Raw genomic sequence first — 13,364 nt, forward strand, 5'->3', positions numbered from 1 at the left:
ATCCAGGCGCCCCGATACCTTTATTCTTTTATGTCTTCAGAGCTCTCTTATTAAACCTAAAACTTTAATTTTTTTTCTTGAAAGGTTCTGGTCCTTTTTATAAAGAGTACAACTTGAAGTAACTCTAGTATTGAAAACTTGGATAAATCATTTTTTAAAGGAAAAGGAAAACAAAACCTACCTCTGTTTCATTCCAGTATTAGATTAACCTATAACTTCAGAATTTATGCAAACCTACATACTTGATATTTATTTACCCTGTGTTTGCTAACTACTTTTTCTATAACTTGAGTGCTTTAACTTTGTTTATATACTCTGGCGTATAATTCTCGCTTTCTTTCCCTTGTTCTTCCTTACTGATGAGATTGCACAGGAAGGATACAGCAGGCATGTGGTTTAATAAATAACATGATCAGTGCCTGTGCAAGCTCTCCTGAGTGTCATCTAACTTCTTTAGTGTGTAGCTTTGGGGTCAGATATGGTAACGCAATACAGAATGAGAAGTTAAGGTAAAAATTGGCTGAGGACAATTAAAACTCCTTAAAAAAATCAGTTAATTAATTAATTAAAGTAATCTCTGCACCCAGCGTGAGGCTTGAACCCATCACCCCCAAATCAAGAGTCATATGCTCCACTGACTGAGCCAGACAGGTGCTGCTTTAAAAAAAAAAAAAAAAAAAAAGGTTTTTTTTAGGGGCACCTGGTGTCTCAGACGGTTAAGCATCTACCTTCTGCTCAGGTCATGATCTCCAGGTCCTGGGATGGAGCCTGCTCAGCAGGGAGCCTGCTTCTCCCTCTCCCTCTGCTGCTCCCCCTGCTTGTGTGCTCTCTCTCTCTTAAATGAATAAATAAAATCTTCTAAAAAAATTAAAAATGATTTAAAAAAAATACCTAATACTCTGGTATGAGCAAACCTGAATTAGCTTTGTAGGCTACATGTATAAAACTCAGGGCTTGCAGGACTACTACATTGTTTAGTGGGTTAGGGACATGAGTTTTCTGTCCAAAATTACAAACTCTATAAAGAAATAAACCATAATGAACTGAAAACAGGAAAATTTTGTGGTGACGAAAAATAAACATAAGGGGGCGCCTGGGTGGCTCAGTGGGTTAAGCCTCTGCCTTCAGCCCAGGTCATGATCTCAGGGTCCGGGGATCGAGCCCCACATCAGGCTCTCTTCTCAGTAGGGAACCTGCTTCCCTTTCTCTCTCTCTGCCTGCCTCTCTGCCTACTTGTGATTTCTCTCTCTGTCAAATAAATAAAACCTTAAAAAAAAATATAGGATCAAAGGAAGATTTAAAACAAATTATAAAATAGCATAGCATTATTAAAATTTTTTTACAAAGCTGAAAACATTTCTAGAAGTAAAAATATATAATTACCGAAATGCTGAACTACTGAAGAGATAAAACATTAAAAACAACTGGAGAGAATTAGTGATTCGAGGAATGTTGCAGAGAGAGATAAAGAGATGGAAAATATAAAAAAGTAGGTTTGGACTAGAGAATAAAATATGTATTATGTGTCCAGTGAGGATTGCTGAATGAAAAGAGAGAATTAGAGACAATGGCTAATGATTTTCCAGAATTTAAGAAAAGCATGCATCTTCAGGGGCACCTGGGTGGCTCAGTGGGTTAAAGCCTCTGCCTTCGGCTCAGGTCATGATCTCGGGGTCCTGAGATCGAGCCCCGCATCAGGCTCTCTGCTCAGCAGGGAGCCTGCTTCCCCCTATCTCTCTGTCTGCCTCTCTGCCTACTTGTAATCTCTGTCTGTCAAATAAATAAATAAAATCTTTAAAAAAAAAAAAAAGAAAGAAAGAAAAGCATGCATCTTCAGAATAAGGAAAAGCTTACCAAATCCTGAACAAGATAAATAAAAGCAAATCCGGGGGCGCCTGGGTGGCTCAGTGGGTTAAAGCCTCTGCCTTCGGCTCGGGTCATGATCCCAGGGTCCTGGGATGGAGTCCCACATCGGGCTCTCTGCTCAGCGGGGAGCCTGCTTCCTCCTCTCTCTCTGCCTGCTTCTCTGCCTGCTTGTGAACTGTCTGTCAAATAAATAAATAAAATCTTTAAAAAAAATAAAAATAAATAAATAAAATAAATAAATAAAAGCAAATCCGAAGAATGCCTCCCAGAAAGTTCCTTAAAGCAGAGAGCAAAGGCAGATTATCTCAGAGAACTGAGTTAGATTAACTGTAGATAACACACCAGCAGTAACAGATGCCAGAAAAATCATGTCCTCCAAATCCTGAGGGAGCAACAGTCAATTTAAGAAGAGTTCTTCATGCAGTTGAATTATTACCTTATGGAAGAGGGAAGTATTCACTGGAGAAATATAACAGTTCTAAGCCTGTACTCACCTAATAGCATAGCCTTAAAAAATATAAATTAAAAAATGACAATGTATAAGAAGAAATTAATATGCACAGTCGTACCTGGGAAAATGTAATACATTTTTTTCTCAAGTTGCTTAAGTAGATTAAAATGAGCAACAGTAGGGAAACTATAAACAAAACATTAAGTACTTGGTCTGGCTTGATCTAACTTATCAAACGCAAAACATACAGTGTTGTCATTTATAAGCAGAAAGTTAGAAATGAAATTAGGTACTAAACATAAAGGAAGTCTGAATGAATTCTTTGACTATGGTATAGTAAAGTTAGAAATAAATAATAAAAAACACTTTGCTCCCAGACCTATTCCATTTGAAAGTTAAAAAAAGTTTCTTAGTCATGATTAGAGATCAAAACTGGAAAGGGAAACGTGCAGAGCCAATGAAAAAACTGTATATAAAAACCTGTGTGGGAAACCACTAAAGTGATACTTAGAAAAATGATATTTATTTTATTTTAATTCAGTTAATTAACATATAGTATATTATTAGTTTCAGAGGAAAAGATTATTGATTCATCAGTTGCATAAAGCGCCCAGTGCTCATTATATCATGTGCCCTCCTTCATGCCCATCACCCAGTTACTCCATTCCTCTACCCACCTCCCCTCTGGCAACCCTCAGTTTGTTTCCTAGAGTTAAAAATCTCTTGGGGTTTGTCACCCTCTTTGATTTTGTCTTACTTTATTTTTACCTCCCTTCCCCTATGATCCTCTGTTTTTCTTAAATTCCACATGAGTGAAATCATATGATAATTGTCTTTCTCTGATTGACTTACTTGCTCAGAAAAATGTTATGGTTTTAAACATAAGGCGAGACATTTTAAAAAAAAAATCCTGGAAAAGGAGATTTATATTTGTGTTTTTAGGAAGTCTTTTGTTGCTTTGTTCTAAAACAGGCACATTGACCTGAAATGCCTTTGGTACATGTGAGTTTGGAAAACTTAGAGAGTTCATTTGGTAGTGGTTTAAGCATTTATTTAAAAAAAAGGCAAATCTAGAACAGATCTGGTTTAAAAAAAAAATACAGTGGTTACACTATAGATATTAAAATATATTCTAATAGTACAAATAGGAAAAAAAAATTCCCAGTGTTTTATATGAATGAATAGTGTGTTTTGGGATAAATTTTTAGTAATATTATATACTATTATATAATAGTATTATATATGTAATAGTATTAATTTATATATTTTATAATATATAAAATACTTATAAAAATACTTGTATAATCTGTCTCATTTGTGTGAAGAGTTTAAAGAACTTCTGTGTTCTGTGAAATGAAGGAAAAAGTATTGTTTCAGTATGTTATAAAGATCATGTTTTTTAGTATTTAAGTATGCGAATGTTATACCTACATCCTTGATATATTCGAATGATAAAAGTTATTTAAAATGTTCTGGACAAGATGGGGGGATACTTTGTATATGAAACTGCCTTATACTTGGACATATTTATGACCTTGATGCACATACTAGAAAAGAAAAAAAATTGGGAATTACTTAAAGTTTAAATTTTAGGGCTTAGAAAATGAGCCACAGAGTAAAGCCAACTAACAAAAAGAAAAGTCATGAGGAAAAAGAAATTAACAAAAAAAGAACAATAAAAGAAACAGAAGATCAAGGAAACTAAAAGCTGGCCTTTAGATCAATAAACTAAGCAAACTTCTGGCAAGATTAATCAAGCAAAAGGGAAGGGAAAATTTAATAGTATTAGGAATACTAATAGAAGATTGTAACTGCCAACATAGTAAATACAAAAAATCATGAGGAAATACTGTGATAACTTTCTAGAAATATGTTACCAAGACTTTGTAGAAAACCAGATTTTGCTATAGGGTAGAGATTTAGCTGTTTTGGCCATGTTACATTTGAGATAATCTAGACGTTGACCAAGGCAAGTTAGCCAAGCAAGTTCTAGAAATACAGATTTGAGAATTACAAACTTATAAATGATGTGAGAAGGTCAGTTTTGAGAATGTTTTAAGACCTGACATGATTAAGGATGAATTAACACAGTAGTGGGATGAAAAGAAGATACAGAAAGAGAGGATAGGTCTCAAGTACAGTTTAGGTTCATGAAAGCAGGTGACTGACTGTAGGAGGGAGTGTTAAGATTTCCTAGGTAAGACTTAAGGAAATGAATTTCATAGCTCAGTTATTAGATAAATATCTCAGGTGAAGGTTTCTTTTAAAGAGAGGTCTCTGGCACATGATTGAGTAAAATGTAGGGAAATGATGTTTCACTTTTTTTTATTTGGAGAATTTTCTGGTTTATTGTAACATTAAAAAGCAATTGACACTGAAGTGTTAGAACAATTATATATTAATTTAGTTGATGCTAGTGTAATGAACGAATTTTCTTGGCAGAGATATTATCAGCAAAAGCTGATTTTCAAGTAGTAATTTAATATACCTTACTGAAGGTTTTCAAATTGAAATAATAGGTCATTTTTTCTGAACAAACTAGTAAAGATTAAGAATGTTAGATCCTTTGGTTGGTTTATTAGCTGTCTTTAAGAACATTTACCCTAAGACAATATAGTGTGATGGATTTCTTGGATTAGGATTCACTTGTTTTGCTTTACAGGGAGAAGATAAAATTTAACATTGGCCTCAAGGACAACTCTAAATTTCAGTGAAGGCCGTCAGTTTGCTGGTGAGTAGCATGTAGGTTGCTAGTGTGTACTCTCTGGCTGTTTAATACATCTTAGGTAAATAAACTACTCAGTATATTTTAATGTGGATTTTTAAACTTTCAAGAAGAAAAATAATTTTCTTTAAACGGTTATCTTTTTAGAGTTTATGTTAATCAGAATTTCTTTTTGTCTTTGTCAGTACAGAAGAAAGGTTGAAAAGTATTCTTGAGTTCATCTCTTTTGAACTTGAATCTGTATCTCCCCCTTTACTGTTCTTCTCCTCTCCCAGGCTGGATGTAGAGGTGAACTGGACACAGACAGAGACAACATTTGGGTCCTTTGCAGTCTTGGTTCCTTGCTATGTGTAGTCTCTGAGTAAATTGAAATTTTTGGTTGGTGATCGGTAGGCTTTAGATTATGTTGTTTGAGATATGTGCTGTTTTAAATCATAGCTATAAATATTTTTAGAGAAGGTGAAATGATAGTAAAAGACATTGAAAATTAGAATAAGAGAGTTCTTTGGTTTTTTTTTATTTTTTATTTTTAGAGAGCTCTGTGTTAAACTCACAATTTAAAGTGTTTTAATTTTTATTCTATAGAAATTATTAACATCAAGATATTATATAAAAGTAATAGATGTATTATGCTTTCTTTTTTTCTGTAACTGCAGGTGACATCAGAATTCATTAAAAGTGAATTTTTTTTAAAGAAGGTGATAAAAAGAGAAAGAAAATGCCGAAACCAGTAAGTGTATTTTACTTTTACCACTATGTAGTTAATAAAATATCAGTAGCATTAATTTCCTTTTGGAACAAGGCAAAATGTCATGGTAGAGTCGTTGGGAAGGAAAAGGCACTGATACCGCTGTTGCTTGTTTCAGAGTAATGTGGCTACAATGAAGTACTCTGAGCCAGTGAAGAAGAGGTAGAGGCAACATTGCAGTGAAGATGGGAATTCGTGGGTTCTGGAGCCAAACTGCCTTAGTTCATATCCTGGCTCTGCTGCTTCCCCTCTGTGACTTTTTTTTTTTTTCTTTTTAAGATTTTATTTATTTATTTGACAGACAGAGATCACAAGTAGGCAGAGAGGCAGGCAGAGAGAGAGGAAGGGAAGCAGGCTCCCCGCCGAGCAGAGAGCCCGATGCTTGGCTCCATCCCAGGACCCTGAGATCATGACTTGAGCCAAAGGCAAAGGCTTTACCCCACTGAGCCAGCCAGGCACCAGCCCCGCCCCCCGTGACTTTTGATTGGATACTTCAGACTCTCCAATTCTTAATTTCCTCCTATAAAAAAATGGAGACTGTTAGTTACTTAAGGGAGTTTGGTGAGAATTGGATGAACTTCGTACACATTCACTGTTCAGTATACAGTAACTTCTTGTTACGGGAGGAAGCAATGAGAGGTTGGAAGGACCCGTGCATTAATTTTCTCATAATTCTAGCTTTGATGCTAGTGATACTGATGTTGATATTATATAGTCCTTTTTTTTTTTTTTTTTAAATTCAGGGGAGTGTGTATGGTTTTCCTTAGCTTTATAATTACATAGTTCTTGAGTAAGGTTTATTCCTTTTGACATAAATGTTTTTAAATTTCATCTAACAATTTTGGGGTGTTTTTTTTTTTTCAATGTTTCTTTTGCCCAGTTATCTTTTTAAGAAAATCATTGGTTATAGCTATTGGAGTTTTCTGGCATGAATATCTCTTTGGGAATACTTTAAAGACTCAGCAGGTAGGGTAACAAAGGGTGAATTTGCATTGTTGGAGGGAGAGAAGAATAAACAAAAGGCATAAACATCAGAAAGGAAGAAGTAAATTTTTCTATTTGCCTATGGCATAATTGTTTATGTAGAAAATCTTCAGGAATCTGAAAAACAGCTACTAGAACTGTAACCGAACTTAGCAAGATTGTTGGACACAAGGTTGTATTTTTAAAAATCAGTAGCCTTTCTTACTAGTTGCAAAATTTGAAAAATGAAGTAAAAAAATCAATTTGTAACAGCATCAGAATCATAAAATACTTAGGAATTAACTGCTTTGTCTGGGTGTCAGCCAGCAACAAGGGAGGAAAAAGCATAGAGAAGCATGCTCACTGTTTTATGCCGAGGCCTAGGAGTGGCCTGTGTCTCTTCTGTCTGTTCTGTGGGTGAGAGCCTAGTCATAGAGCCATATCTAATCGCAGGAGACCTTGAGAAATGTTTTATAGCTCTGTAGCCATATACCCAACTGTAATTCTATTAGAATTTGGAGGTCAAACAGCAAGCAGTCTCTACCACACTTACATGGTTGAAAGGAGATAAATCCAGGAAGAGGAGTTCTAAGATTGAACAACTAACTATTCATGATTTTAAAAAAACAACAAAAACCCAACACTTCTTAAGCAGGTATAGAAGAAACCATAACTGCAAAAGCTCTTTTTTATGTGTTAACAGTGGGAGCTTTTTTTAAAAAAAATATCAAGAACAAGACAAAAGATGCTATCATTGTTGCTGATTCAGCACTGAATAGGGAAACCTGCACAGAAGAAAAAAAAAGCTGAAGGACTAGAAGAAACACTATTTGAAGATGTTAAGCTTCTTTGTTGTATCAGGGATTGGCAAATTATGGCCCATAGGCCAAATTCAGCTCCCCACCTGTTTTTGTACAGTTTATATGCTAATAATGATTTTAACATTTTCAATGGATTAATAAAACTACAAGAATAATTTACCTGTGAAAATTATATGAAATTCAAATTTCAGTGACTAGTTTTATTGGAATGTGGTATGCTTGTTTATTACCTGTATTATGCTGTAATAGCATAGTTGAGTAGGTGAAACAGTCTGTATAGCCTGCAAAACCTAAAATACTTACTGTTTGACCCTGTACAGAAAACATTTTCTGACCTCTGAATTATGTAAACACAAGGATTTATGGGCTCATTATTACAATCAGCAAGGGAACTGATAAAATGACCAGTATAGAAATCCCTTGCATTTCTACAAAGGCAAAACAATTTTGGAAAGCTACCTCATCAAATTCACAATCCTGTGTTTGAAACCCTTTAAGCTAGATGAGTTTCAGTGTTTGGAATTTTTAGATTTTAGAAAAGTGAATATACGTATGTCATATGTCATTATGTCGTGGAGCTTCCCTCAACGTCTGGTTTATCATCTAAAAACATTAGTATTTTTATAGGTCATTGTGTGACTATTCATTTGAAATGGGATAAATTAATCCACCAGATAGTCTCACATCACTTCAAGTTAAAGTTTTGCTAAAATAAGGTAATAACCTTGATTTTGATGCTTTTGGGATGTCACGTGATTGTGGACTTGAATTTATCTTAGTGATTTATGAGAAAGTTCTCTAACAAATCATTAGTATGATTTTTATTAAGATTTGATTTGATTTGATTTCTTTTTTTTTTTTTTTTTTTAAGTAATCTCTGGACTCAGCAGGGGACTCGAACTTAAAACCTTGAGATCAAGAGTCCCATGTTCTCTTGACTGAGCCAGCCAGGTGCCCTGATTAATACGATTTTTATGTAGAAAATTATAAACACTTTTTTGAAAGATGCTAAAGAAGACATTAATGCACAGAGAGAACCACAGTCATGGATAAAAATAGTCATTATTAAAAAGCTATTATTTCTCACCTAAAGGGACTGATGAATTTAGTGTAGTTCCAATTTAAATCACAATGGGTTTTTTAAAATATTTTTTAAATTTTTATTTATTTGAGAGAGAAAGTGTGTGCATGAGCGGTAGGAAGGGGCAGAGGGAGAGAGAAGCAGACCTGAGAGCCCCATATGGGGCTCGATCTTAGGACCCTGAGACCATGACCTGAGCCAAAGGCAGCCACTTAACCGACTGAGCCACCCAGGCACCTCATGGTGGGGTAATTTAGAAAGTTTATGATTTTGTGTGAAGTCAGGAACAAGAACAAAGAACCAAGAATAGCTCACAAGTTCTGAAGATAATGAGAGGAGACTTTCCCTACCATATAGCAAGACTTATTTAAAAATGTTGTGATTAAGACAGTGTGGTTTTGACAGAATAGTCAACCAGTACAACAGAATAGAGAACACAAATTCAGACATCGTACCTTATAAACAATTGGATCTGTGACATAATAGTCTTTGGGAAGCTAATTAACTAATCAGTATATATCACTTAGATATTTTAAATCCCCATATCATTATCCTGTAGAGATTTAAAAATGAGATTGGAACTCTACCTTAAATCATAAGCAAAAAGCATTGAAGACAAATTAAGAAAAACAGAACTTTAGGATGAAATTTAAGAACATCTTTATGACTCCAGAGTAGAGAAGGATTTCTTAAATACGGTAAAAAAAAAAAAAAAAAAAATTGATACCTGTATGTAAAATGTTGATAAAGTCAATGTTAAAATTAAGAATATGTTCACCATAGGGTGCCTGAGTGGTTAAGAGTCTGCCTTCAGGGGCGCCTGGGTGGCTCAGTAGGTTAAGCCTCTGCCTTCAGCTCAGGTCATGATCCCAGGGTCCTGGGATCGAGCCCCGCATCGGGCTCTTTCCTTAGTGGGAAGCCTGCTTCCTCCTCTCTCTCTCTCTCTCTCTCTCTCTGCCTGCCTCTCTGCCTACTTGTGATCTCTGTCAAATAAATAAAATCTTAAAAAAAGAAAAGAGTCTGCCTTCAGCTCAGGTCATGATCCTGGGGTCCTGGGGTCGAGCCCAGTGTCAGGCTCCCTTCACAGTTGAGAGCCTGCTTCCCCTTCTCTGTCTGCCTCTCCCCCATCTTATGCTGTCTTTAGCTCTCTCTCAAATAAATAAGTAAAATATTAAATGTTTACCATAAAGAAGAGGTAGAATGACAAACTATAAACTGGGAGATTTTTTTGTGATTTAAATAACTGACAAAGATTAGTATCTAGAATATATTAAGATTTCCTACATAGTAAAAAGGAAAAGACAAACAGTCTAATAGAAAAATAAGCAATAGATGTTAACAGATATTTCCAAAGGTGGGGAGACTGAATGGAAATGTACCATTTAGTTTTCTGTTAATCTGTAACAAATTACCACAAATTTAGTAGCTTAAAACAATCCGCATTTATTATCTCACAGTTTTGTAGGTTAGGAATATGGGATGATGTAACGGTTCTCTGCTCAGGGTCCCACCAGCCTGAAATCAAGGTTTAGCCCATCTGTTTTCACCTGGAGCTCGGGGTTCTCTTTCAAACTTATTCCTATTGGCACAATTCATTTTTTTGCAAAGATGATCTATCCTTCATGAAGTTCCTTTTTTTTTTTTTTTTTTTTTTTTTTTTTAACTAGTTACTGGCCAGGGGTCACTCTTAGCTCCTAGAGACTGGTGCTGGGTCCTTGCTCCCTGGCTCCTCCAGCTCAGTAAGGAGAATTCTCTTAGGTCAGATTCCTTCACACTTTGAATTTCTCTGACTTCTTCAACCAGTCAGAGAAAACACTTTACCTTTTTTTTTTTTTTTTTAAGATTTTATTTATTTATTTGACAGAAATCACAAGTAGGCAGAGAGGCAGGCAGGCAGAGAGGGGGAAGCAGCCTTCCCACTGAGCAGAGAGACCGAGGTGGGGCTTGATCCCAGGACCCGGAGATCATGATCTGAGCCGAAGGCAGAGGCTTAACCCACTGAGCCACCCAGGTGCCCCCAAACACTTTGCTTTTAAAAGACTTTTGTGAATAGCTTGGTTCCACTCACATAATCCTCTCAATTTTGAGGTCTACTGATTAGAAACCTTAAGTACATTTGCAAAATCCCTTTTGTCTTGTAGTGTAACATAATCAAAAGAGTGACACTAGGGGATGGAGATCGTTGGGGCTGTCTTAGAATTCTGCATACTACGTCTCAGCCTCTTTAGGAATCAGATATCTGCCCAGTAAGACCATATTGAGATATCATTTTACATCCACTATACTGTAAATATTTTTTAAAAATCTGATAATACCCACTGTTGGTGAAAATACAGCCCCGCAGGAATGCTTGTGTACTGTTGGTGGAGTGTAAGTGGATACAGTCACATGGGAGCCCAGTTCACTTTTACGTGGTAGAGGTGCAAGCTTTCGTGCTTTATCACCTAGGAGTTTGTCTGTGTCTGTACTTCTAGAGAAACTCAGATGCAGACGCACTAGGAGTCATACACAAGAGTGTTCATAACAGTATTGTTCTTGATAGCCAAAAGATCAGAAATAATTTAATATCCATTGACAAGAAAATGGGTAAATTATTGTCCAGCAGTAATTGTATAGCAGTAAAATTAAATGAATTTCAACAACTCACAGAAAAATCAGTGAAGCTTAGAAATGGTGAAAAAGCAAACTGCCATGTGGTATAATTTCTGTTTAAAATTTTTATTGAAATAGAGTATACATACAGAGATGAATGTATTTATGTAGTTGATGAATTTTCGTAACATAAATATAATCATGTAACCATTGCCCACATCAAGAAAGAAGACTTTCTTAGCCAGTACTGTACAATTTTAATACACCTAAAAATCAAGAAAAGCTATTTTACATGGAGATATCTACATCTGTGCTGAAACTATTCTTTTAAAAAAAGGAATGACAAATACAGAATTCAAGTTAGTGCTTACCTGTGGGGGATTGGGACAGATAAATTCACAAGAAATACATTGGGATCTATAGCATTGTTTGCCATTTCTAGTTAATAATTTGAATGGTAGATTTATGGGTAACAAAACTTTGTACTCGAAGTTTCTAGTAGTAGATGTGTAAGTTTTCCACATCAAGTGGTTCTCTACTTCTATGTAGACCTCAGTTTTATATTCTGCAGTTTAACTCATTCTGACACCAGCCACCCAGATTAGCACAGACACTGCAGGTAGGGGCTCAGACCCTCGAGACCGCTGCTGTCCCCTTCAAACACCAATCCCAAGTAGTGGGTCCCCATGTTACCACATTTCTAACTTGGCTACACATTGGAGATTCCCATGATCCCCTCCTCGGGTACTCTAATACCTTGTAACAGTTCACAGAACTCAGGAAAACACTTATTGTTACTGGTTAATACAAGGGATATTATAAGGGTACGAATGAAAGATAAAGATGAAGAGAAGGTACATAGGCAAGGTCCAGAAAGGTCCTGAGCACAGGAGCTTCTGTCCTTGTAGAGTTTGCAGTCCACCTTTCTCTTTGAATGTGGATGCATTCACCACCTTGGAAGCTCTCTATGAACTCCTTTGTTTAGGCTTTTTATGAAGTTTCCGTAATGTAGGCTTGATGGATTAAACTCTTGGCGTTGATGATTAACTCACTTTGCTTCTCCTCTCTTTGGAGGTTAGGGTGGGGCTCTCATCACATGGTTGGTTCTTTTGGCTACCTACCTCCATCCTGAAGGTCCAGAGGGGTCCATCATGAGTCATTAGGAGTTATTAGTGTAAACTGAGGTATGGTTGAAAGGGGATTGTTATGAATAACAAAAGGCTCCACTTCTGTCATGGAGGAAATTCTAAAGGTTTTAGGAGCTCTCTGCCAGGAAACAGAATGAAGACCAAATATATATTTATTATATCACAAAAAGTTTTGTGATTTCTAAGACTTGTTTGATTAGAGATTGTATTTCAGATAAAAGCTACATGTGCAGAGCCATGGTTGTTACAATGAGTAAGAAAATAGAAAGGAGAAATAAGTCAGATTTAGAATTCATGTGAATTAAAGTTAAGAAGATCGATTTGTACCATATGATGGTGAATTCTAAGTGAAGATGCTGCTCCAGAGTTAAAATTATTTTAGTTAAGGCATGCCAAGTTTTTGGTGAAATGTCCAGCTACAAAGGTATTTATAGAAAAAAAAGAATTTAAAATAGAATCTAACACATATAGGTCAATTGATGAATTCTTTTTATAAAATGAATATTTTTGCAATAGGATAAAACTGAATATCTGAATTTTGTGTTGAAAAATACAGAATAGTGAATGCCATTCAAAGAATTTGGAGTTAATGTTTCTCCTGAAATACCTGCTCTGCTGTTTGATATCCCTGTGCCCTTGGGCAAGTAATGGGGAACTCTTTTAGTTTCTGTAGACATGACATATTTCCTAGTATTGTCGCAGAGGCTTAATGAAAACATGGAAAGCTCATGGCCTAGTGCCTAGTGTATGCCAAGTATTCAATAAATGTTTTTAAAAGAGGACTTTGTAAGCTCTTTCTTTTTTAAATAGATTTAAGATTTCCTGTGATTAAAATCAAACATTATCACTTTAATGAAGAAAATCTTAGGTACAAATATGGTGTAGCTTTTCATTGCCTACATATTTACTTTATTTTATAAATCAGATAAAAATATTGCTGCTAAGTATATTTTCTTTCCTAGTGATTTT

General features: G+C 35.6%; 1 protein-coding gene across 2 annotated transcripts in view; it reads left to right on the top strand.

Annotated features, from left to right (window-relative positions):
- The window catches only part of RDX (radixin), a 90,450-nt gene that overhangs the window by 12,413 nt on the left and 64,673 nt on the right, over positions 1–13,364 (top strand). The window contains exons 2-3 of one of the 2 annotated variants that reach the window (XM_080815177.1): positions 4,980–5,048; positions 5,699–5,772. The exons of the other annotated variant lie outside the window; for it this stretch is intronic. Coding sequence (XP_080671303.1) covers positions 5,761–5,772 — 12 coding nt within the window. The 5' untranslated portion in view covers positions 4,980–5,048; positions 5,699–5,760. The remainder of the gene's footprint in view (positions 1–4,979; positions 5,049–5,698; positions 5,773–13,364) is intronic. 2 annotated transcript variants of the gene reach the window in all.

This window comes from Martes martes (genome assembly GCF_963455335.1).
Source record: "Martes martes genome assembly, chromosome: 10".
NCBI lineage: Eukaryota > Metazoa > Chordata > Mammalia > Carnivora > Mustelidae > Martes > Martes martes.